The sequence below is a fragment of the Colobus angolensis genome, unplaced genomic scaffold (assembly GCF_000951035.1).
Source record: "Colobus angolensis palliatus isolate OR3802 unplaced genomic scaffold, Cang.pa_1.0 Scaffold506, whole genome shotgun sequence".
NCBI classification, from domain to species: Eukaryota; Metazoa; Chordata; class Mammalia; order Primates; family Cercopithecidae; genus Colobus; species Colobus angolensis.
This window is the reverse complement of record NW_012118555.1, coordinates 441,045-462,656: the sequence shown is the minus strand read 5'-3', so window position 1 is coordinate 462,656 and position 21,612 is coordinate 441,045. Positions and strand designations below refer to the sequence as shown.

The following is a 21,612-nucleotide window of genomic DNA, read 5'->3' as shown; positions in this document are numbered from 1 at the left end:
ATGCCCACCTAATTTTTTGTATTTTTAGTAGCTATGGGGTTTCACCATGTTGGCTGGGCTGGTCTCGAACTCCTGACTTCAGGTGATCCACACCCCGTTGGCCTCCCAGAGTGCTGGGATTACAGGCATGAGTCACTCTGCCTGGCCTAAAGGTTCTACCCACTGAGCATCTCCACAGAGTTCTTGAGCTAAAAGGTCTCTGAGCCCCACTGTTGAGGGCTTTTATGGAGGTCTCATGATATAGGCATGGTTGATTAAGTCATTGGCCATTGGTGATGGACCCAACAACCTCCAGCCTCTCTCTCCTGCTTGGGGAGATAGAGGATGGGCGTGAGGTTTAAGTTCCAGCCCTCTAATCACATAATCCATTCCCTTGACAACCAGTCCCCCATCATTAGGGGCTTTCCAAAAGTCATTCATCAACATAAACTCAGGTGTGGTTAAAAGGAGCTAATTTTAATGAATAACAAAAGACGTTCCTTTCATCTTCATCATTCTGGAGCTATTTCAGGAGCCCAGGACAAAATCTAAATATTGTAACAAAAGATGTTCTGATTGCACTTATAACTGAGGAAATTACAAAGGTTTTAGGATCTCTGGCTAGGAGATGAATGAAGACCAAAACATATATTTCTTACTATATTACAATACCTCAACACCATTTTTATTAGCAAAAAAAAAAAAAAACTAAATAATACTAAACAGTTATTTAAAAGTATATGTGTAACATATTTGTATAAATACAAATCTCTACATAGTATTTACCACTGAAAGGGACAGGACTGGGACGGGGGAGAAAAACATAAGTAGATTCAAGTTATTTGTAGGATTCTAGTTCCGTGGAGTGTAATGCACTGTAGTAGTATTCTTTTACAGCTTACATAAGTGTTACACATATTATTTTGAGTATGTCAAATATATTAAACAATTTAAAGGTAAAAATGGGCTATTAAGGCCTTTTTTCCAAGAAAGTGTTTCTTCCAGAAATTTTAGGATTAAATGAGACCAGAGATGTTGGCAGCAAGGAGTCAGGTAATAATAATATTAGAGGAAATTTAAAAATATAGATTTGTGGGTGTTTAGAGTCAGAAATATCTCACAGGAGTATAGAGGAAGCAGTAATACCTGGTAAAAACTTGAACACAGGGAGAAGGAGAAGTTAGTCAAGAACAACAGTAAGGGCCGGGTACAGTGGTTCACGCCTGTAATCCCAGCACTTTGGGAGGCTGAGGCGAGCGGATCACCTGAGGTCAGGAGTTCAAGACCAGCCTGGCCAACATGCTGAAACCCCCATCTGTACTAAGAATACAAAAATTAGCTGGGCGTGGTGGCACACACCTGTAGTCCCAGCTACTTGGGTGGCTGAGGCAGGAGAATCGCTTGAACCTAGGAAGCAGTCAGCCAAGATCGTACCACTGCACTCCAGCCTGGGCAAAAAGAGTGAAACTCCTTCTCAAAAAAAAAAAAAAAAGAAGAAGAAAAACAACAACAGTAAGATCAACAGCTCCTCATCCACTCTTTCTTCCTTTGTCTGCTCATGACGATTGGTTCAAACAATGCTGCCAGAGCCAACTTCTAAAAGTACGTCTCTGATGATGTCCTTTGACTGTTTATGCTGAAACCTTACAAGGTGGAGAAGCCCTGGATCCCTGGGTCATTGGAAGCGAGCTGCGTAGGAGAACCACCTAAGCCTCGCTGGACTGTGAACTGACCAAGAAATAAACCTTTACTGGGTTAAGCCACTGAGTGACTGTAACAGTTACATTAATTGCCCTGACAAATGCAGAAGGCTTGGCAAGGCTATGTAACTTCACTTAGGTCTCAATGTTTGGTGGTAGTGTGTGCCCTAGAACCTCAATCCGGTTGACATTAAAGACTGTGCCCTTAAATATAACATCTCCACTGAGACAAGAATGGGAAAAGGTATTGCGAGAATCAGGGGCTCAAACAATTTGGCAAGAGAGAGAAGACAAGTCTGCACCATGGTGAACAAGAAATTAAGGAATCTGGATTCTGAGTGTACTTGAGGAGCCGGCCCATGAGGAGCCAGGACAGGGGGATTAGAGAAAGTTCTTAAGGAGAAAAGAGATGTATGGGCTCCATGAAAGAAGAAAAACAAAATGAAAAAAATAAAAAGGGAGTGGCCAGGCACAGTGGCTCACGCCTGTAATCCAAGCACTTTGGAAAGCTAAGGCAGGTGGATCACCTGAGGTTAGGAGTTCGAGACCAGCCTGGCCAACATGGCGAAACCTCATCTTTACTAAAAATACAAAAAATTAGCCAGGCATGGTGGTGCACACCTGTAATCCCAGTCACTCTAGAGAGTCGCTTGAACCCAGAAGGCAGAGGCTGCAGTGAGGGGAGATCGCGCCACTGTACTCCAGCCTGTGGGACAGAGTGAGATTGTCTCAAAAAAAAAGGGAGTGATCAACATCAGGTGAGTTTCAGGTGTGCAAGACCAATTGCAGCATGTGAAAGACATGGCCCACTTGGAGGAAAACAAGAGGGTGGACAGTCAAGGGAAGAGAATGTCAACTACAGAGGAGGAAGCATGCGTCTAATGTGTTTGACGCTTCTAGAACAGGCCAAGGGAGAGTGTGGGTTGGGCTCTGGAAGGATTTGTAGGGGAGAACACATTACCGATGCTTGTGAAGTAAAAAAATAGCCCAACAAGGAAAGTTTCTGTGGTCTGGCACAGGCTAGCTCCTCCCTGTGGGTGAGTGGGGACGTAATGGCTCTGGAGATGGCAGAGGCCGGAACTTCCTCCAGCAGCGTGGCTGCTCGGCGGACAGGTGGAAGCACACACAGTGGGTGGAGGTGAGTCGGCAGAGCTCACTGGGTCTTAGGGAGGTCAAAGGTATCTGTCCAGGAGACTGACTAGGGTAGAAATCACAGACTAACACATGTGCTGAGAAAAAGGGGCCAGAGAAAGAAGCAAGAGTCTCTAAGTAGGGGAGGAATTCACAGCCCAGGAAACTTAAAAGGTTGACAGAGGCCAGGGGGACACATGTGAGTTGCATGAGTTAGCACAGTGTCCACCCCAATATTTTTTTTTTTTTTTGAGATGGAGTCTCTCTTTATCACCCAGGCTGGAGTGCAGTGGCGTGATCTCGACTCACTGCAACCTTCACCTCCTGGGTTCAAACAATTCTCCTGCCTCAGCCTCCCAAGTAGCTGGGATTACAGGCATGTGCCACTGCACCCAGCTAATTTTTGTAATTTTAGTAGAGATGGGGTTTCACTCTCTTGGCCAGGCTGGTCTCGAGCCCTTGACCCTGAGGTGATCCACCCACCTCGGCCTCCCAAAGTGCTGGGATTACAGGTGTCAGCCACTGCGCCTGGTCCACCCCAATAAATATTAAATGGTAGTTCCTTCTGCAAGAGCATCAACATCAAACTATGTTCCAGGGAGCCCCGGGGTTTGGAGGAGGTACCCTGGGGACTAGGCAGGTAGAGGAATGTAGGAAGCTCACGTCTCAGGGAAACTCTTCTACTCATTGGAGAACTGTGAAGGGGTCCAGTTGAAAGGAATGACCTATGGCTAACCACTAAAAAATTGGAAAGTCAATGCCCTTGAGGGAGGGACAATTTAAATACACACACACACACACACACACACACACACACATACATAAACAAACAGTGAGGAACATTATCATAAAAGCACTTGATCTGAATATATTCATGAAGGACATCTATGGCCATACCACCCTGAACGCACCTGATCTCGTCTTACATCCATGAAGGTTCGGACCTATTTTGCTAAGGTACCATTCCACAAGCCTGATAAAAAGGACCAGGTGCTGGGCACACAGTAGGCACTCAACAATGAAGTGCTTAATGTATGAATTCATGGTCTGAAATGGACAGCCTGGCACATGACATGATGCAAACATCCCATATCTCTGGCTTTAGAATGCGTTATTTTGTAGGGGTGCCTGATCTGTGAGATAGAATCTATGCTGAGAAAGGCTGCTCCAGGGGCGTTAGGAAGCAGTGAAGCTGTCATCCTTCCATCTGGTTCCTGGCTCAGCTCTTCCCAGTCACTCACTAGGGACTTGGAATGAATCCATCTTTCCCCTGCCTGCCTGGGAGTGCAGTACTCCAGTCTAAAGGAGGGGCTTGCTGGAGCTACTCTGGCTGGTCCTCATGAATGAAGAGTAAACACAGCAAGTCAAGAAGTCTATTGAGCTTTAAGAGAATGGTTTAAGTGCCTGTCTCTACCAAGTGCCAGAAACGTCAAGTCTGTCTTCGTGAAGGGCAAGTTTAGCTTGACCAGTCTAGCAGGAATAGTCACGGCCGCAGATCCAGGCGCCAGGCAGGCCACCCACGGCTCAAATCAGGGCTTACTAAATAGACCATTTGCAAAGGTGGGAAGGGGATGAGGACGTGGCACACCCAAAGGATGGTGCCGAACCCAGGGCTAGGAATGGCAGGGAGGGCCAGGCATGGTGGCTCATCCCTGTAATCCCAACACTTTGGGAGGCTGAGGCGAGAGGATTGCTCGAACTCAGGAGTTTGAGATCAGCTTGGGCAACAAAACTGGACCTCGCGTCTACTAAAAACAAAATAAAAAGTAGCTGGGCATGATGGTGTGTGCCTGTAGTCCCAGCTACTTGGGTGACTGAGACAAGGATCGCTTGAGTTGGAAGATCAAGGCTGCAGTGAGGTATGATCATGCCATTGCACTCCAGCCTGGGCAACAACAAGACTCTGTCTCAAAAAAAAAAAAAAAAAAAAAGGAGTAACATCAGGTCGTGACCACCTCCAAACCTGAAGGGGCCAGAGCAGTGGTTCCAGAACACAGAGGGGTAAGTTCCATGGACAGGGCTGCTGAATGGAGCAGGGCCCTTCACAGGAGAGTGGCAATGCTTCTGCTGTGCTGTGTTCATTGTTTGTGCCTGGATCTCCCATTAGGCTGATAGCCGCTGGGGTTCGAGACCAGCCTGGCCAATATGGTGAAACCCTGTCTCACAGAGCCCAGGGTGACCCATGTGGCTCACATGGGTTCACACAGTGTCCAACTCAATAAATAGTAAATGGTAGTTCCTTCTGCAAGAGCACCAACATCAAATTATGTTCCAGGGAGCCCTGGGTTTCAGAGAAGGTGCCCCAGGGACTGGGCAGGTAGGGGAAGGCAGGAAGCTCATGTCTCAGGGAAACTCTTCTACTCATTGGAGAACCGTGAAGGGGTCCAGTTCTTCTGTGAAGAGGGTGAGCTCACTACTGTTTGCCCAGCACTTGGTATCTGATAAACTCAGGGAGACTCAGTTTCCCTCCTGTGTAGCATGAGGAATATCTTTTTTCACGGTATTTCTATGAGGTTTGTACGAGGCAACGGCAGACTTAGGTAAGCCCACAAAAACATTAGCTGTTCTCCTCAGCTGTCTCTAAGCTTGCATGAAAAAATCTGTGTTTAAGGTCCCGGAAGATCATCTGTAGCAGCTGTGGGCAGCAGAACAGAGCAGCGGCAAAGAGTGTGACCTTGCTAAGCCTCAGTTTCCTCACTCGGACAAAGAAAGTCCTGGGAGCTGACTGCTGGGGTGGTATGATTGTTAAAGGCAGCGCCGTGGGCAGCGGGGACAATTCCAGCGTCCTCGCATGTGAATAAGCCTTATCATCATCAGGGCACCTAATGTCAGGTAGGAAATGGTACTTTAGGAAAAGGCCTTTGGGACTTAGTCAATTTAGAGTCTAAATTACATGCTGTCTTTGTTCCCTTGAAGTGAAGACAAGCATATGTGGTACGGCGTGATACGAACTAAATATTCAGACCCCAAATCTGCATATAGGAAATAAAAAGAGATTGGAAGGAGAATCACCAAGATGATATTTTTGGCTGGTTGGAAAAAGGTGTTTTATTCTCCCTTATCGATTTTAAGTTACATTTCAAGCTTCTGTGACTTAACAATGCTTTGAAATGAAAGTATTGAATGATCTTTCTTTAAAAGGAAAATGAAATTTATGTCTAAATGAAGACAGTTTTTGAACACAGAGTCTTAGAGGCAATTTTTTCAGAATATTTTAATAAACTCTTCTTTTTATATAACTTAATTTGCCCCAGAAGTCATGAAAAGTTTAGGAGTAAAGACATATCCTTTAGGAGTAAAGACATATCCTTTAACTTTTCTCCTAGTTTTTTTTTGTTTGTTTGTTTTCTTGTGGCCGCACAGGGTTGACTGAGGATATTTTTGTTGTCTTTAAGAGCCTTGTTTTATTTGGGGTTTTGAGCTGAGCACATTTACCAGTTGGAAAAAAAAAAAGTTCTGTTTCTTCTCAACTAAACCACAATCCTTATATGTAAGTGGCCTAAAACTAGCCCCTTCTCCACTGAATTCCTCTCCCTAAGTAGAAAAAAACCTTAAGTCTCAAAAGAACATAGAATGGAATATATGATTTCTGTATAAGCGACCTGCGTTGGGAACAAATGGTCTGAATTGAGAAATTTATCTTAGAAGTCTGATGTTTCCAAAATAAGTAGTATTTTTTTTTCCTGTTACAAAGTAAATATATGTTCACATTTTAGAGTACAGAGAGGCCCAAACTGAGGAAAAAAGCCCTAGTAAATCCCACCATCAAGAAATAAAGCTATTAACCTTTAAAGAATATCTTCCTAGTCACTTTTCTGTGTGTAAATGTTCTTCCCTCTCAATGGAATCATATAGAATTTTATTTTATATTATTTATTTATTTATTTATTTATTTATTTATTTATTTATTTATTTATTTATTTTGAGGCAGCACTTGCTCTGTTGCCCAGGCCAGAGTGCAGTGGCACGATCTCAGCTCACTGCCACCTCTGCCTCCCGGGTTCAAGTGATTCTCCTGCCTCAGCCTCCTGAGTAGCTGGGATTACAGGCGTCCGCCACCATGACCAGCTAATTTTTGTATTTTTAGTAGAGACGGGGTTTTACCATGTTAGCCAGGCTGGTCTCAAACTCCTGACCTCGGGTGATTCACCCATCTCGGCCTCCTGAAGTGCTGGGATTACAGGTGTGTGCCACCGTGTCCAGCAAAAAATATATTTTTGAGACAAGGTCTTGCTCTATTGCTCAAGCTAGAGTGCAGTGGCACAGACATGGCTCACTGCAGCCTTGACTCCCTGGCCTTGAGCAATCCTCCCACCTTAGCCTCCCAAGTAACTGGGACTGTGCTACCCATGGCTCTGTCACCCAGCCTGGGACAAGCCACCACATGCTGCTCATTTTTGTGTTGTTTGTAGAGGTGGGGTTTTGCCATGTTGCTCAGGCTGGAATCACATACATACTACTTTGTATGCTTTACTTTCCCATTTACTAATATATTTGTGAACATTTTAAATAAGCGATATTTTAAAGAGCTGTATTGTCTTTCATTTTATGAATGTACCAACTCAGTATCTTTTTACTTTTTTCTTTTTTTTTGGAGACAGGGCCTTGTTCTGTCAACCAGGCTGAAATGTAGTGGCACGGTTATTGCTCACCACAGCCTCCAGCTCCTGGGCTCAAGTGATCCTCCCACCTTAGACTCCTGTGTAGGAATCCAACCCTATTTACAATACGCTATTGTTGGACATTCAGATGATTTCTATTGTTTAATATTATAAGCAATGCTATGTGGAGCAATCTTAGAGCTGAACATTTGCAAACGAGTATGGTATTTCCATAGGAATTATTGGAAGTAGATTGCTTTGTCAAAGGATATTCCAAACATTAAAGCTTTTCATACATACCGCCAAACTTATCCAGAAAAAGTGTGCCAAGGCATGCAGCTGCAAATATTCTGAGAGCACCCTGGGAAACCTATATTTTCTTAGTTTTAAGGATAAATGCCTGACCATATTCTTTAAGGCTAACAGAAGGAAAAAAAAAAAAAAAGAGAGTATCTGGGACTATGGTATGTGCCACCATGCCTGGCTAAATTTTTAATTTTTTTTGTAGAGATAGGGGTCTCACTATGTTGCCCAGACTGGTCTTGAACTCCTGGCCTCAAGTGATCCTCCTACCTTGGCCTCCCAAAGTGCTGGGATCACAGGAAGGAACCACTGTACTGGGTTGCTTTTGCACTTTTAAGTTACTCTGGGAGTGCAAGAATTTATCTTAGAGACAGTGAAAGAACCCACAGGAAGAGGCCCAGGATAACTCAGGTCTGATTCAGGTCTGACTGTATCTTTGTTGACACTGAGCTCTGAACAGTTCGCAGGAATTTGTTGTTGTTAGCGGTTATTTCCCTCTGAGGCTGATTTTATTTGCACTTTCTGCTTCTTTTTTTAGGGGCAGGGTGGGGCGGGGACAGAGTCTCGCTCTGTTGCCTAGGCTGGAGTGCAGTGTTACAATCTCAGCTCACTGCAATCTCCGCCTCCCAGCTTCAAACAATTCTTTTGCCTCAGCCTCCTGAGTAGCTGGGACTACAGGCATGCGCCACCATGCACAGCTAATTTTTTTGTATTTTTAGTAGAGATGGGATTTCCCCATGTTGACCAAGCTGGTCTCGAACTCCTGACCTCAAGCAATTCACCCGCCTCAGCCTCCCAAGGTGCTGGGATTACAGGCGTGAGCCACAGCTCCCAGACTGCACTTCCTGTTTCTGGCAAACTGCCCTCCACCCCCAATACATGTGATAACAAGATATTCAACCATTTAAATTTTTACTTTTTGGCTATTACTTAACAGTGAAACTGAAGTTAATTGCTCCTTCCAACCTGTGTTTATTTATATAATAAGGCTGGCTGCTTAAGTGCCGCTGTCTTGGCAGTGGGAACCTCTGGCACCTCGATCTTTGGCTGAAAAGTCCAGGCCTGCCCACACTTGGCCTCGGGGTGGCCTTAGCCCAGCCTTTGAGGCCTATTGTGTGGTTTTTCTCATCCTCTTTTTAAGGAAATAGCAGAATCCCTGGAGCTCACCCGGAAAATGTAAACCACAGTGGGAAATTACGCACCACAGTGGACGCCCAGACAGGGGCATGTTCCGAAGCCTGGCGTCCTCAGGCCCAGCCCTTCGGGAAAGGCTCACTCCTGTCTCATGTAAAAATGCTGTTTTGTTGGTGTTCATTGGTCACCAGCGATGGCCACTTTAATGTCCTCCTTTCAGATTTTCTTCTACCGGATGGATGAGGCATAAATTCTGTTGGAGCCCACTTGCTGTAAGATCTTTCAGAAATGACTTTGGGTCAGTCTCCTTCAAGATAAGACATCAGGCCAGGCGCGGTGGCTCATGCCTGTAATCCCAGCACTTTGGGAGGCCGAGGCAGGCGGATCACCTGAGGTCAGGAGTTCGAGACCAGCCTGGCCAACATGGTGAAACCCCGTCTCTACTAAAAATACAAAAATATTAGCTGTACTTGGTGGTGCGTGCCTGTAATCCCAACTACTTGGGAGGCTGAGGCAGGAGAATTGCTTGAACCTGGGAGGGGGAGGTTGCAGTGAACTGAGATCATGCCACTATACTTCAGTGTGGGTGACAGAGTGAGACTCGGTCTCAAAATAAATAAATAAATAAATAAATAACTTAATTATCTCTTTAAAGACCTTATCCCCAGATAAGGTCACGTTCTGAGGTACCCCGGAGGTTAGGACTTCAGTATACGAATTTGGGGAGGACATAAGTAGCTCATAACAGCCTTCAAGAGGGTCTCCTGTGAGGCTAACCTCTTGGAATTCATGTGCTTGTGCAGCCTCCTCCCACCGTGAACCAGAGCTTGTGTGGGGGACTAATAGCATATGGTGGAGGTGAGAGCACATGGGGGAGGTGATAGCGTATGGGGGAGGTGACAGCATATGGCGGAGATGAGAGCGTATGGGGGAAGTGAGAGCATATGGGGGAGGGGAGAGCGTATGGGGGAGGTGAGAGCGTATGGCGGACGTGAGAGCGTATGGCGGAGGTGAGAGCGTATGGCGGACGTGAGAGCGTATGGCGTAGGTGAGAGCCTATGGCGGAGGTGAGAGCCTATGGCGGAGGTGAGAGCCTATGGCTCCACCAGTTCTTCTGCATCACTTTCTCTGGGGGAAGCCAGCTACCATGTTGTAAGGACACATAAGAAACCCATATGGGGAGAAACCGACGTCTCATACCAACAATCAGCACCAAACCACCCACCCATGAGTCAGTCCCCTTACAAATCCAGCCCTCAGGGGACTGCAGCCCCAGCCACCACCAGGGCTACAACTTCCTGAAACCCCATGAGACCCTGAGCAAGAACTGCCAGACTACACTATCCCTGAATTCCTGTCCCACAGTAATGAATATTTTGTTTTAGGCCATCAAACTTGGAGGTATTTTACTAGAAAACGAAGTCACATTTGATACTGGAAGTGGGTTGCCGGGGTAATGAAATCCTCAAACTATGGCAGTGGCTTTGGGATCAGGCAGTAGACATGAGTTGGGGGGACCTTGAGGGGTATGTTAGAGAAAATGTAAGGGCCTTGAAGAGAAGCCTGGTATCTGTCACCTTGATGAGCAGAAACCAAATGCATCTTCAGGGCTTCCCAGCTTACCTGTGAATGCACAGACTCCTGGGATGTGTCCCCTCAGGCCCCGCCTGTCCTCAGGCCACTGATGCCGGCGTTCAGTGGCATCTCTCTTTACCCCCTTTCCATATGGATGTAACTGTCTGTGTGCTTGCTGATGGCGCGGTTGGGAAGCTCTGTTCAATAGCAGGGTGGGGGGTGTGGCCAACACTGACCTCCTCAGTGCCTGCCCTGATGCAGTTCAGTTGGGAGCGGCTTAGGGCTTCATGTACAGAAGACTGCAGCACTGCTCTCCCTCCTCTGCACCCAGAGCTCGGAGGCTTTCTTGAGGCAGGTGGGGGGACCCTGAAGTCCTTGGGAATGCTCAGGAATGTGTGTCCCACTGCGGTGCCGGGTACGGAAGTACTGACAGGCCTCGGGCAGCCCTGGGGGTGCCTATGGGGCAGGATGGAGTCACACCGGTAACATGGGAGGATCACACACATGCTCCTACTTCTCAGCCCCCTTCCTCTTGAACTTCTTCTTCTTCTTTTTCTTATTTTGAGATGGAGTTTCACTCTTGTTGTCCAGGCTGGAGGGCAATGGCGTGATCTCAAGCTCACTGCAACCTCTGCCTCTCGGGTTCAAGTGATTCTCCTGCCTCAGCCTCCCGAGTGGCTGGGATTACAGGCATGTGCCATCACATCCGGTTAATTTTGTATTTCTAGTAGAGACATGTTTTCGCCATGTTAGCCAGGCTGGTCTCAAACTCCCGACCTCAGGTGATCCACCTGCCTTGGCCTCCCAAACTGCTGGAATTCCAGGTGTGAGACACCACGCCCGGCCCCTCTTGAACTTATCCTACATATGACATACAAAGAATCAAAAAGGCAACCAGCCCTACATAACAAACCCAAACTGCCAAAAAAAAAAAAAAACAAAACCAAAAAACAAGAACAACAAAAAAAAAACCCAAAAAACCAAAACAACAAACAAATAAACAAACAAAAAAAACCAGAGGACAAGGGGACAGTTACAGCAGAAAAAGCATGTCAAGGGTTACTATCCCTACTCTGCCAAGAACTCATAAAATAAATCAATAAAACAAATCAAAGATCTCAACAGGGAAAAAAAAAAAAAGACAAAAGCTAGAGAGACAAGGTGTGCAAGTGCAAATACAATAACCACAAAAATATGAGGTAATGGCCAAGGTCAGTCATAGTCAAAGAAAGGCAAAATAAAAACCACATCGAAGGACCATTTTATACCTCTTAAATTGGAAGCATGCAGAAAAACCATATATAAAGCTGCCAACATTGCAGGGAAACCACAGTTATACATTCCTGTTGAGAGAGAGAGAGAGAGAGAAAGATAGACAGACAGATAGATAGATAGATGGAATAAGTTTTTGGAAAGAACTCTGAGAAGAACTGTAAACATACTGATGCTGTCTTTTGGTATAAAACTTCTGGGAATTTATCCCTAGGAAGTAAGCCAGAAGAAAGGGAAAGCTACAAGCACAAGCTCATCATACATTATTTACAATACTTGAAAGTCAGAAAAAAGGAAAAATATCCAGCCACCAGGGAACGGTTACGTAAATTATTTGACGTGTCTCTTTAACAAGATATTAAGAAGTGCTCGGCATTATTGGGACTTTTTTTGGCCACACAGAAAAACACACATGATATAAGGTAAAGGAAAATAAGGCGGTCTGCAAATGAATCTGCTTAGAACTGTCATTACGTAGAACAGTTCTCAGCTCATACTCGACTTGGAGAGAAATAAAAAAAAAAATAAGAACCTTTTTATCTGATGAGTAACATTTGTGACTGAATCTTTTTCTCATTTCTGTTAAATATTATTATGGTGTTTGTGCAGAACAATAAAAACAATGATGATGATGATGATATTTTAGAACTGGAAATGCTTTTTTATGGCATCTCAGCACTAAAAGCCACACTGAGCTGCTATAAAATCCAAAGTGGTCCCTGACCATGGAGAGACACTGTGGACACTGGGTTTCACCACCTGTGTTCCAAGGGGGTGTCCAGTCTAAAGCAAATGGGGTTTTGCCAGACTTTAACTTATAGGCAGGAAGAAAAATACACAAATCATCCTCTCAAACCAGATGTTCCAGGACTCACCACAAGCTCCCTTACAGAGGTCTGCAGTGAAACCAACCCCTCGCCCTCACATAATCATCCCACCAAACTCCCACCAGCTTCTAGGGTTGAGGATAAAGACCCTTTTCCCCTTGAAAGCAGCGAGGCTGAGCTGCAGTCGTAAATGGGAGCACAGAGCAGAGATCACACACGCGCTGGCAGCCTGTGGCCCAGGTGCGCCCTGGAGGCATGTTTTGTTTGGCTCACACAGTGTTTTAAAAGTTGGAACATTTCACTTAGAAAAAAGAAAATCCAGATTTCCAGCATCCCATGAGGTGGGAAGCTATGACACCAGGCCTACGTTCCCAGTCTGTAACCAGACGATTATCCATCCTTGGGAGCCGAGTGTGGGCGCCTCACTGCAGAGGGGCTCTGATTCATTCCTATGCCTCAGGATTCACGTGAGCACCCACTCTATGCCTGGCACTGCTCGAGTTGCTGGGAATTCCACAGACCAGTTCCTGCAGAGCTGCTCAGCTCCTGGAGAGATGAACTACACACACATACCATGGTCTATCTCCACGCTATGGAGAAAGTCCAACAAAAGGGTCGCTGGAGAGGGACTGCAGGGACGAGGTGCCATGCTGGCCAGTGCCTGGAGAAACCTCTCTGAGATGACATCTGGGTTGATTCCTGAATCCTGAGGCAGAGCCAGCCACACAAGATATGGGGTGAGCACAGTCCAGGTCAAAGGGACGGCTTGTGCAAAGGCCCAGGAGTATGAATAAAGGTGGAGTGCTCCAGAGATAGTGAGGGAAGAAGCATGTGCAGCAGGACCACAGCTGAAGACTGATGTATTCCAATTACAATGGGCAGAGTGCAGGGCTTTAAGCGGAAGTGTGATGTCCTCTGGTTTAATTTAAATAAAATCCTGGCCGGGCTCAGTGGCTCATGCCTGTAATCCCAGCACTTTAGGAGGCTGAGGCAGGAGGATCACTTGAGGCCAGGAGTTCAAGACCAGCCTGAGCAAAATAGTAAGACTTCATCTCCACCATACCAGGCATGGTGGCATGCTTTTGTAGTTCCAGCTACTCAGGAGGTTGAGGTGAGAGAATTGCTTGAGCCCATGAGTTGGAGGCTGCAGTGAGCTATGAGGAAGGCTTCACTGCATTCACGGCCACAGCCAAAATGCCAGAGCCCTTCTCACCCTATGCTCTGCAGCACAAAAAGCCTCAAAGACAAAAATCAAAGAGTCCTGAGGATGCCCTGTTCATCGGCCCTCAGCCTCACATGGAAGGCTCAGCTCTGACCTCACCATTCAGGTCAGTGCTAAGGGCATTTTCTCCTGGACTCAGGTAGACCGTACATGAAGGCTTTAAACTGCCCTTGGTGCATCACTGCATTCCAGCCTGGGTGACAGAGCAAGACCCTGTCTCCAACAATTTTTTTTTAAATAAATAAATACAATCCCTCTGGCTGCTAAGTGAAGAGGGGAGGCAGCCTCGATGTCCAGGAGAGGGATGCCCAGAGGGCGCTGGGAGCAAAGTGGACAGATTAGAGACGTGCCACCATGGGACTGCCCTGGGACTGTCTGCAAATTCTCTGCAGACAGCAAATGCTCTGCCCATGGGACTGGTGAAGGGAGTGGACAGGCAGCGGGTAGGAGACGGGCGGTCAAAAGAGTGTGCTTTTTCAGGTGGATGATATTAAAGCATGTTTAGACACGAGGGGTAAACTGATGATTCTCTGGGGAGAACAGGCCGAATGCGGTTTAAAGCCTTCATGTAAGGCTACAGTGGCCCGGCAATGGTCCCTTTCCCTAAGGCAGTAGCAGGGAGAAGGGAGGAGAAGGTGGAGACATTTAAGAGAGAGAAGAGCACAGCATCCAACTGAACACACACAGGTGTTGTCAGAACACACGCAGGTGTTATTGACTCCTGGGCCAAGAAGCAAATGATTTCACAGCATTCAATTAGATGGAGAAAATGCACCAGCTCAGAGAGTTAAAGGTTTGTATTTCCGCATGCATGCGTGGTTCTGCCCTTAGCACTGACCTGAACGGTGAAATCAGAGCTGAACCTTCCATGTGAGGCTGAGGACCTGATCAACAGGGCACCCTCAGGACCCTTTGCTTTTTGTCTTCGAGCTTCTCTGTGCTACAGAGCACAGGGCAAGAGGGGCTCTGGCATTTTGGCTCTGGCCACAAATGCAGAGAAGAGTCTGGTCCTCACCCTTGCAAGTACACCAAGGCCAATGGACAGAAGTGCTTGATTGTGAGGGAGAAGGGCGAGCAGGCTTTTACTCTGTGAGCTGAAGCTTTTTACCTCGAACAGCCAAGCAAGGGGCACAGAGCAGAGTCACAGACTTTTCTTCACAGTCCTTTCTACATCAGGAAGGGTTTCTGATGTAGGGCGTTAACACTGCTGGCTGACCTCAGAATTCCTCCACTCTCCATGGAAACCTGTCTTTTAGGCCATGGGATCTCCTAACACTTTCTTTAATTACTTTTCCTTTTTTTTTTTCTTCTTTTAAGAGGCAGGGTCTTTTTCTGTGGCCCAGGCTGGAGTGTGGAGGTGCGATCATAGCTCACTACAACCTCAAACTCTAGGCCTCAAGTGATCTGCCCATCTCAACCTCCAGAGTAGCTGGGATTACACAGGCATAAAACACTATGTCTGGTATACTCTTCCCTTTTAAATCCAACTCTCGGCCGGGCACAGTGGCTTATACCTGTAATCCCAGCACTTTGGGAGGCCAAGGCAGGTGGATCACTTGAGGTCAAGAGTTCAAGACCAGCCTGGTCAACATGGCAAAACCTCATCTCTACTAAAAATACAAAAAGTAGCTGGGTGTAGTGGCAAGCGTCTGTAGTCCCAGCTACTCGGGAGGTTGAGGCAGAAGAATCACTTGAACCTGGGAGGTGGAGGTTACAGTAAATGGAGATCGTGCCATTGCACTCCAGCGTGGGTGACAGAGCAAGACTCTGTCTCAAAAATAAACATATAAATAAATAAATTTATTAATTAAATCCAACTCTCATCCACCATTCCTAGGAATGAAAGGCAGTGACCAAGTGAACACAAACCATTCAGTGTACAGATTTACCTGCTTGGTCAACTGAATTCTGCTCAAAAGAACAGCTGACACGGATGTTAACTTACTACTGTTTCTTAAAACACAGGCAGCTAAGTTAGACTAGTAAGCCTGGGAAATGAGGTACTTCTCTGCAATATTAAGAAATGGAGGCCGGGCGCGGTGGCTCCTGCCTGTAATCCCAGCACTTTGGGAGGCCGAGGCGGGCAGATCATGAGGTCAGGGGATCGAGACCATCCTGGCTAACACGGTGAAACCCATCTTTACTAAAAATACAAAAAAATTGCCATGCTTGGTGGTGGGCACCTGTAGTCTCAGCTACTCAGGAGGCTGAGGCAGGAGAATGGCATGAACCCGAGAAGCGGAGCTTGCAGTGAACCAAGATTATGCCACTGCACTCCAGCCTGGGGGACAGAGCGAGACTCCGTTTAAAAAAAAAAAAAAGAAAAGAAAAAGAAATGGAGACCGGGTGCAGTGCCTCACTCCTGTAATCCTAGCACTTTGGGAGGCCAAGGTGGGTGGATCACCTGAGGTCAGAAGTTTGAGACCAGCCTGAACAACATGGTGAAACCCTGTCTCTACTAAACTATAAAAATTAGCCAGGCATGGTGGCAGGCACCTGTAATCCCAGTTACTCGGGAGGCTGAGGCAGGAGAATTGCTTGAACCTGGAAGTGGAGGTTGCAGTGAGCCGAGATCACGCCACTGTGCTCCAGCCTGGGTGACAGAGGGAGACTCCATCTCAAAAAAAAAAAAAAAAAAAAAAATGGAGTGGGCATAGGGGAACACAGCGCCCATAAAGAAGACATAGATCCACAATGCCTTGCACAATCCCTGCTCTGGAAAGGCATTCTTGAATATTATAAAGGTTAAGAATTAAAGAGAAAAAAAAAAAGTGATGAAGCCTCTTTTTGCAGGAAGGAGTTAAAACACCAAGGGTCCCTCATCTAGCTAAGGAACCATATAATACAGGGAGCCCCTGCAGGGTGTTAGGAAGGGTAGTGACAGATTTGCCTTTAAGAAAGATACCTGGGCCCGGCACAGTGGCTCATGCCTGTACTCCTAGCACTTTGGGAGGCCGAGGCAAGCGGATCACCTGAGGTCAGGAGTTTAAGACCAGCCTGGCCAACACGGTGCAACCCTGTCTCTACTAAAAATACAAAAATTAGCTAGGTATGGTGGCAGGTGCCTGTAATCCTAGCTACTCCTGAGGCTAAGGCAGGAGAATCACTTGAACCCAAGAGACGGAGGTTGCAGTGAGCTGAGATTGTACCATTGCACTCCAGCCTGGGCAACAGAGGGAGACTCCATTTCAAAGAAAAAAGGAAGGGAGGAAGGGAGAGAGGGAGGGAGGGAGGGAGGAAGGAAGGAAGGAAGGAAGGAAGGAAGGAAGGAAGGAAGGAAGGACAGACCGACCTACCTGAGGCCACTGTGGGGAGAAAGGCAAGCCTGGGAGTAGGGAGATGGCTACAGTGGCTCGGCAATGGTCCCTTTCCCTAAGGCAGTAGCAGGGAGAAAGGAGGAGGGGGTGGAGACATTTAACAGAGAGAACCGAACACATGCAGGTGTTATCAGACAGGGAAGATGGGGTTCAAGAGCTCACAAGTCAACTTACTGGACCAGGACAGTGGGTAGGGTCATTAATGGACAATGGGGACCCACCCTCACATGTGCTCTCTGCCCCCTTTGACTGCTGAGCCTATCAGGACAGGAACATTCAAGCCCAGATCGAGTTAAGGGCACTGCCCACTGGCATGGCTTCCTTCCTTGGGGAGCCAGGGCCTTAATCCGCTCAGACTGCACCCTAAGTATAACCCTACTGTGATGGTTAATACTGAGTGTCAACGTGATTGGATTGAAGGATACAAAGTATTTCCTGGGTGTGTCTGTGAAGGTGTTGCCAAAAGAGATTAATGTTTGAGTCAGTGGGCTGGGAAAGGCAGACCCACCCTTAATCTGGTGGGCACCATCGAATCAGAGGCCAGCAAATATAAAGCAGGCAGAAAAACGTGAAAAGGAGAGACTGCCTTAGCCTCCAGGTCTATATCTTTCTCCTGTGCTGGATGCTTCCTGCCCTCGAACATCAGACTCCAAGTTCTTCAGTTTTGAGGCTCAAACTGGCTCTCCCTGCTCCTCAGCTTGCAGTCAGCCTATTGTGGGACCTGTGACCGTGTAAATTAATAGTAATAAACTCCCCTTTATTTACATATATACAAAGGGGAGTTGGGTACTATTCTTTATATATATATAAAGGGGAGTTGGGTACTATTCTTAGTGTTTATGTCTTCAGTTCTTTTCTTTTTTATTTTTTTTGAGACAGAGTCTTGCTCTTGTTGCCCAGGCTGGAGTGCAGTGGCATGATCTTGGCTCACTGCAACCTCCACCTCCCGGGTTCAAGCAATTCTCCTGCCTCAGCCTCCTGAGTAGCTAGGATTACAGGTGCACCCCACCACGCCTGGCTAATTTTTGTAGTTTTAGTAGAGACGGGATTTCACCATATTGGCCAGGCTGGTCTCGAACTCCTGACCTCGTGATCCGCCCGCCTTGGCCTCCCAAAGTGCTGGGATTATAGGTGTGAGCCACCATACCCGGCCAATTCTTGTTCTTTTACTTATTTATTTTTGGCAGATTACTGTTTACAAGCATTTATATATATATATATATATATACACACACACACACACACACACACACACTTATATATGGGAGTTTATTAAGTATTAATTACACAATCACAAGATCGTGATCGTGTTAAGTATTAACTTCCATGATCATATAGGATATATATATATATATCCTATTAGTTCTGCCCCTCTAGAGATCCCTGACACATACAAAAGCACATACCGAAAGGGGGGAGCCGCTCTGCCTCGGAGGAGCAGATGTCCCTTTCCTGGGTCCTCCTGCCGTAGGTCGCAGAGTAGATGTTGAGGAACTTGGATTCATGACAGTGCAGTTTCAGCTCCTGGTCTTCACACACGGTTTTGTTTTTTAATTCATCTGAAGCAGAAACAAAAATTGAAGGCACCATCAGCTTCCCCCAGAAGGAATCGGTGAGCTCTGTCCAAGTCCCCCTGCTCATTTCCCCGAGGCTGCACCCTGAGAAGGGGGCGGTGGGGATGGCCCTCTGGGCTCATGCTGTCTCTGACCCTAGAAAACAAAGCCCTCCGCAGGAAGCAGGTGAGAAGTAACCTGTTGACAAGCGCAAAGACCCTGGGAATTATACTAAGGGGCAAATGGAGGAGAGGTGCCAGAGTTAAGGAGGCAGACGCATGGAGTTAGGTCCCAGGAAGGGCCTGGCTAGAAAGGAAGTTTCTCTCGCTCACCACTTAAGGTCACACGTTCCTTCACTGAAGGGAGCCTTTTCTCAAATGTTGGCTTGGGATCCACATAGGTAAAGGCAGACCAGAAGTTACTTGAAAGAAGCATTAGGCTTCTTTCTCTCTCTGGAGACAGCCCAGTTAAACCTCACCTCCAGCCCCTCAACTGGCATCCCCATGTGTGTACGAATTATTTATGATTTTAGTTTAGTTTAGTTTTTTAGAGACAGGGTTTCACTCTGTTACCCAGGCTAGAGTGCAGTGGTGCAATCATAGCTCACTGCAGCCTTGAACTCTTGGGCTCAAACCTAGGCTCAAAGGATCCTCTCACCTCAGCTTCTCACGTACCTGGGAATATGAGTGCACACCATGCCCAGCTTACATTTATTTGTTTAAAAGACAAGAAAGAGACCCGGCACAGTGGCTCACACCCGTAATCCCAGCATCTTGGGAGGGAGGCTGAGGCATGAGGATCACTTAAGCCCAGAAGTCAGAGACCAGCCTGGGAAACATAGCAAGGCCTCATTTCTAATTAAAAAAAAAAAAGCAAGAAAGATGATATGATACCAAATCAAATCATGTCCTTTACTAGGAAAGGGGCAAAAAACAAGGCAAAAACTCAGTCAGTTAAGAATCCCTCTTTAGAGAAGTGTGAAAAGTCTGCCCCAAATCTGGTAACTCCAGGAACAACTGACTGTCAAGCTGATGGCGCATTCTAGGTTAGGATGATCTGGACCAGGTTGTACTTTGTTCTCAAAGAATTCAGGGAAAAGTTTGTTTGTTTAATCTGCTTATCATAGTAAAATCTTTCTTTGCAATGTCATACAAAGTTGGCATTATGCGTGCACTGTTGAAGAAAACATAGTTTTTTTTTTTTTTTTTAAAGAAAGTACTCCAAAACCATTTAATTAGTGGAAATGTTTAATAATGATTTGATTTTTTTAAAGCAGTAAGAGCTAACACTGCAGACACAAAAGACTGCATATGGTGTGATTCCTTTTATATGAAGGATTCAGAAGAGGCAAAACTTTAGGGGCAGAATGTAGATGAGTGGGCACCTGAGGCTGAAAGTGAGGTCACAGAGTGACAGAAAATGGACACAGGGAAGCCTTCTGAGATGGTGGGAATGTCCCATGCTGGACTGTGGTCACGGTTGCACAACTCAGTAAATTCACTGAAAATCACTGGATTATACACTTGAAAAATGTGAATTTTATGCTATGTAAATGATATCTCAATAAAGATATCTTTAAATAATAATAGCTAACACAGCTGGGTGCGGTGGCTCACACCTGTAATCCCAGCACCTTGAGAGGCTGAGGTGGGCGGATCACCTGAGGTCAGGAGTTCGAGACCAGCCTGGCCAACATAGCGAAACCCCGTCTCTACTAAAACTACAAATATTAGCCAGGCGTGATGTTGGGTGCCTGTAATCCCAGCTACTCAGGAGGCTGAGGCAGGAGAATCACGAACCCAGGAGGGGAAGGTTGCAGTAAGCTGAGATTGTGCCACTGCACTGCAGCCTGAGCAACAGAGCAAGCCTTTGTCTCAAAAATAATAATAAATAATAATAATAATAATAGCTAATACTTGCTGAAGACTTCCTCCCAACTAGGCCCTATTCTAACAGCTTTAAATGCATTAATAAATTGATATTCAAAGCAGTCCTTCTGTGAACAACCTCTTCAAATCCTTTGCATATTGTGTGATGGATTTTTAAAATTTGCAGGAGTGATTCATGTATTCCGGATGCTAACTTTTGTCTCTTAGGTGTTAGAAAATCTCTCCTAGATTGTCACTCATCTTAAACTTCGCAAAATCAAAGCAAAGCAAAATAGAAAGGGGACCACGGTCATTTATTTGCATATGTGGTTCTTATCCTTGCCAACATTCTGTAAAGAAAATTCTTTAAAAAATGCTAGCTCTACTCTATCACCCTTGTTCTGGAGTTTTCTACTTTGAAATGGAAACCACACAGCAGACAGGTGCATTTTTTAGCCAAACAAGCATTGGCGTTAACTGCAAACGAGTTAAATGGCAAGAACTGCTAGGGCTGTAATGGGCTGGCCCGGAGTGGGTGGGAAGACTGTCCAGAGGGAACCTCTTCCACCCCAGCCTCTCACTCCTCTCACGTGCTCATGTTCTCCTTCCACTTTTCTCTCCTGGATTGGAAGTGCAGGCTGATTCCAGGTCCCACAGACACCTCAAGCCAAAGTTTTCCAAATTGTGATTTGAGGTTCATTCATGAGTCTTGAAATCATTAGTGAGTTGTAACCAGCAATGTTTTAAAATAAAGAATACAGTAGTTTAGAAAACAACAAAGGGCATCACATGAAGAAAGTATAAACACTGTTTTGTCATTTAAACATTTATTTTTCAGTGGTGTGTATGTGAGTATGGGTTCCACTGGGCCAAAATGTGAGAATCTTTTCCTACCATGGGCTGCAATCACAATTTGAAAACGCCCACCTTAATCCCTACAGAAAGGCATGAGCTGTTACACATTAGGGCCACAGCAGCTGGCTGGATCTTCGTATCCTGGCATCAGTGATGCTAAGCTCCAAACTTAAAAAATGAAAGACAATAATTTTCAAATATAAATGCCTCTTTCTTTCTTTCTTTTCTCTTCTCTTTCTTTCTCTCTCTCTCTCTCTCTCTCTCTCTCTCTCTCC

The 21,612-nt window shown here is 46.0% G+C and overlaps 1 protein-coding gene across 1 annotated transcript in view; it reads right to left on the bottom strand.

Annotated features, from left to right (window-relative positions):
- EVA1C (eva-1 homolog C (C. elegans)) overlaps positions 1-21,612 on the bottom strand; it is a 103,902-nt gene that overhangs the window by 28,231 nt on the left and 54,059 nt on the right. The window contains exon 4 of the mRNA XM_011960132.1: positions 18,468-18,620. Coding sequence (XP_011815522.1) covers positions 18,468-18,620 — 153 coding nt within the window. The remainder of the gene's footprint in view (positions 1-18,467; positions 18,621-21,612) is intronic.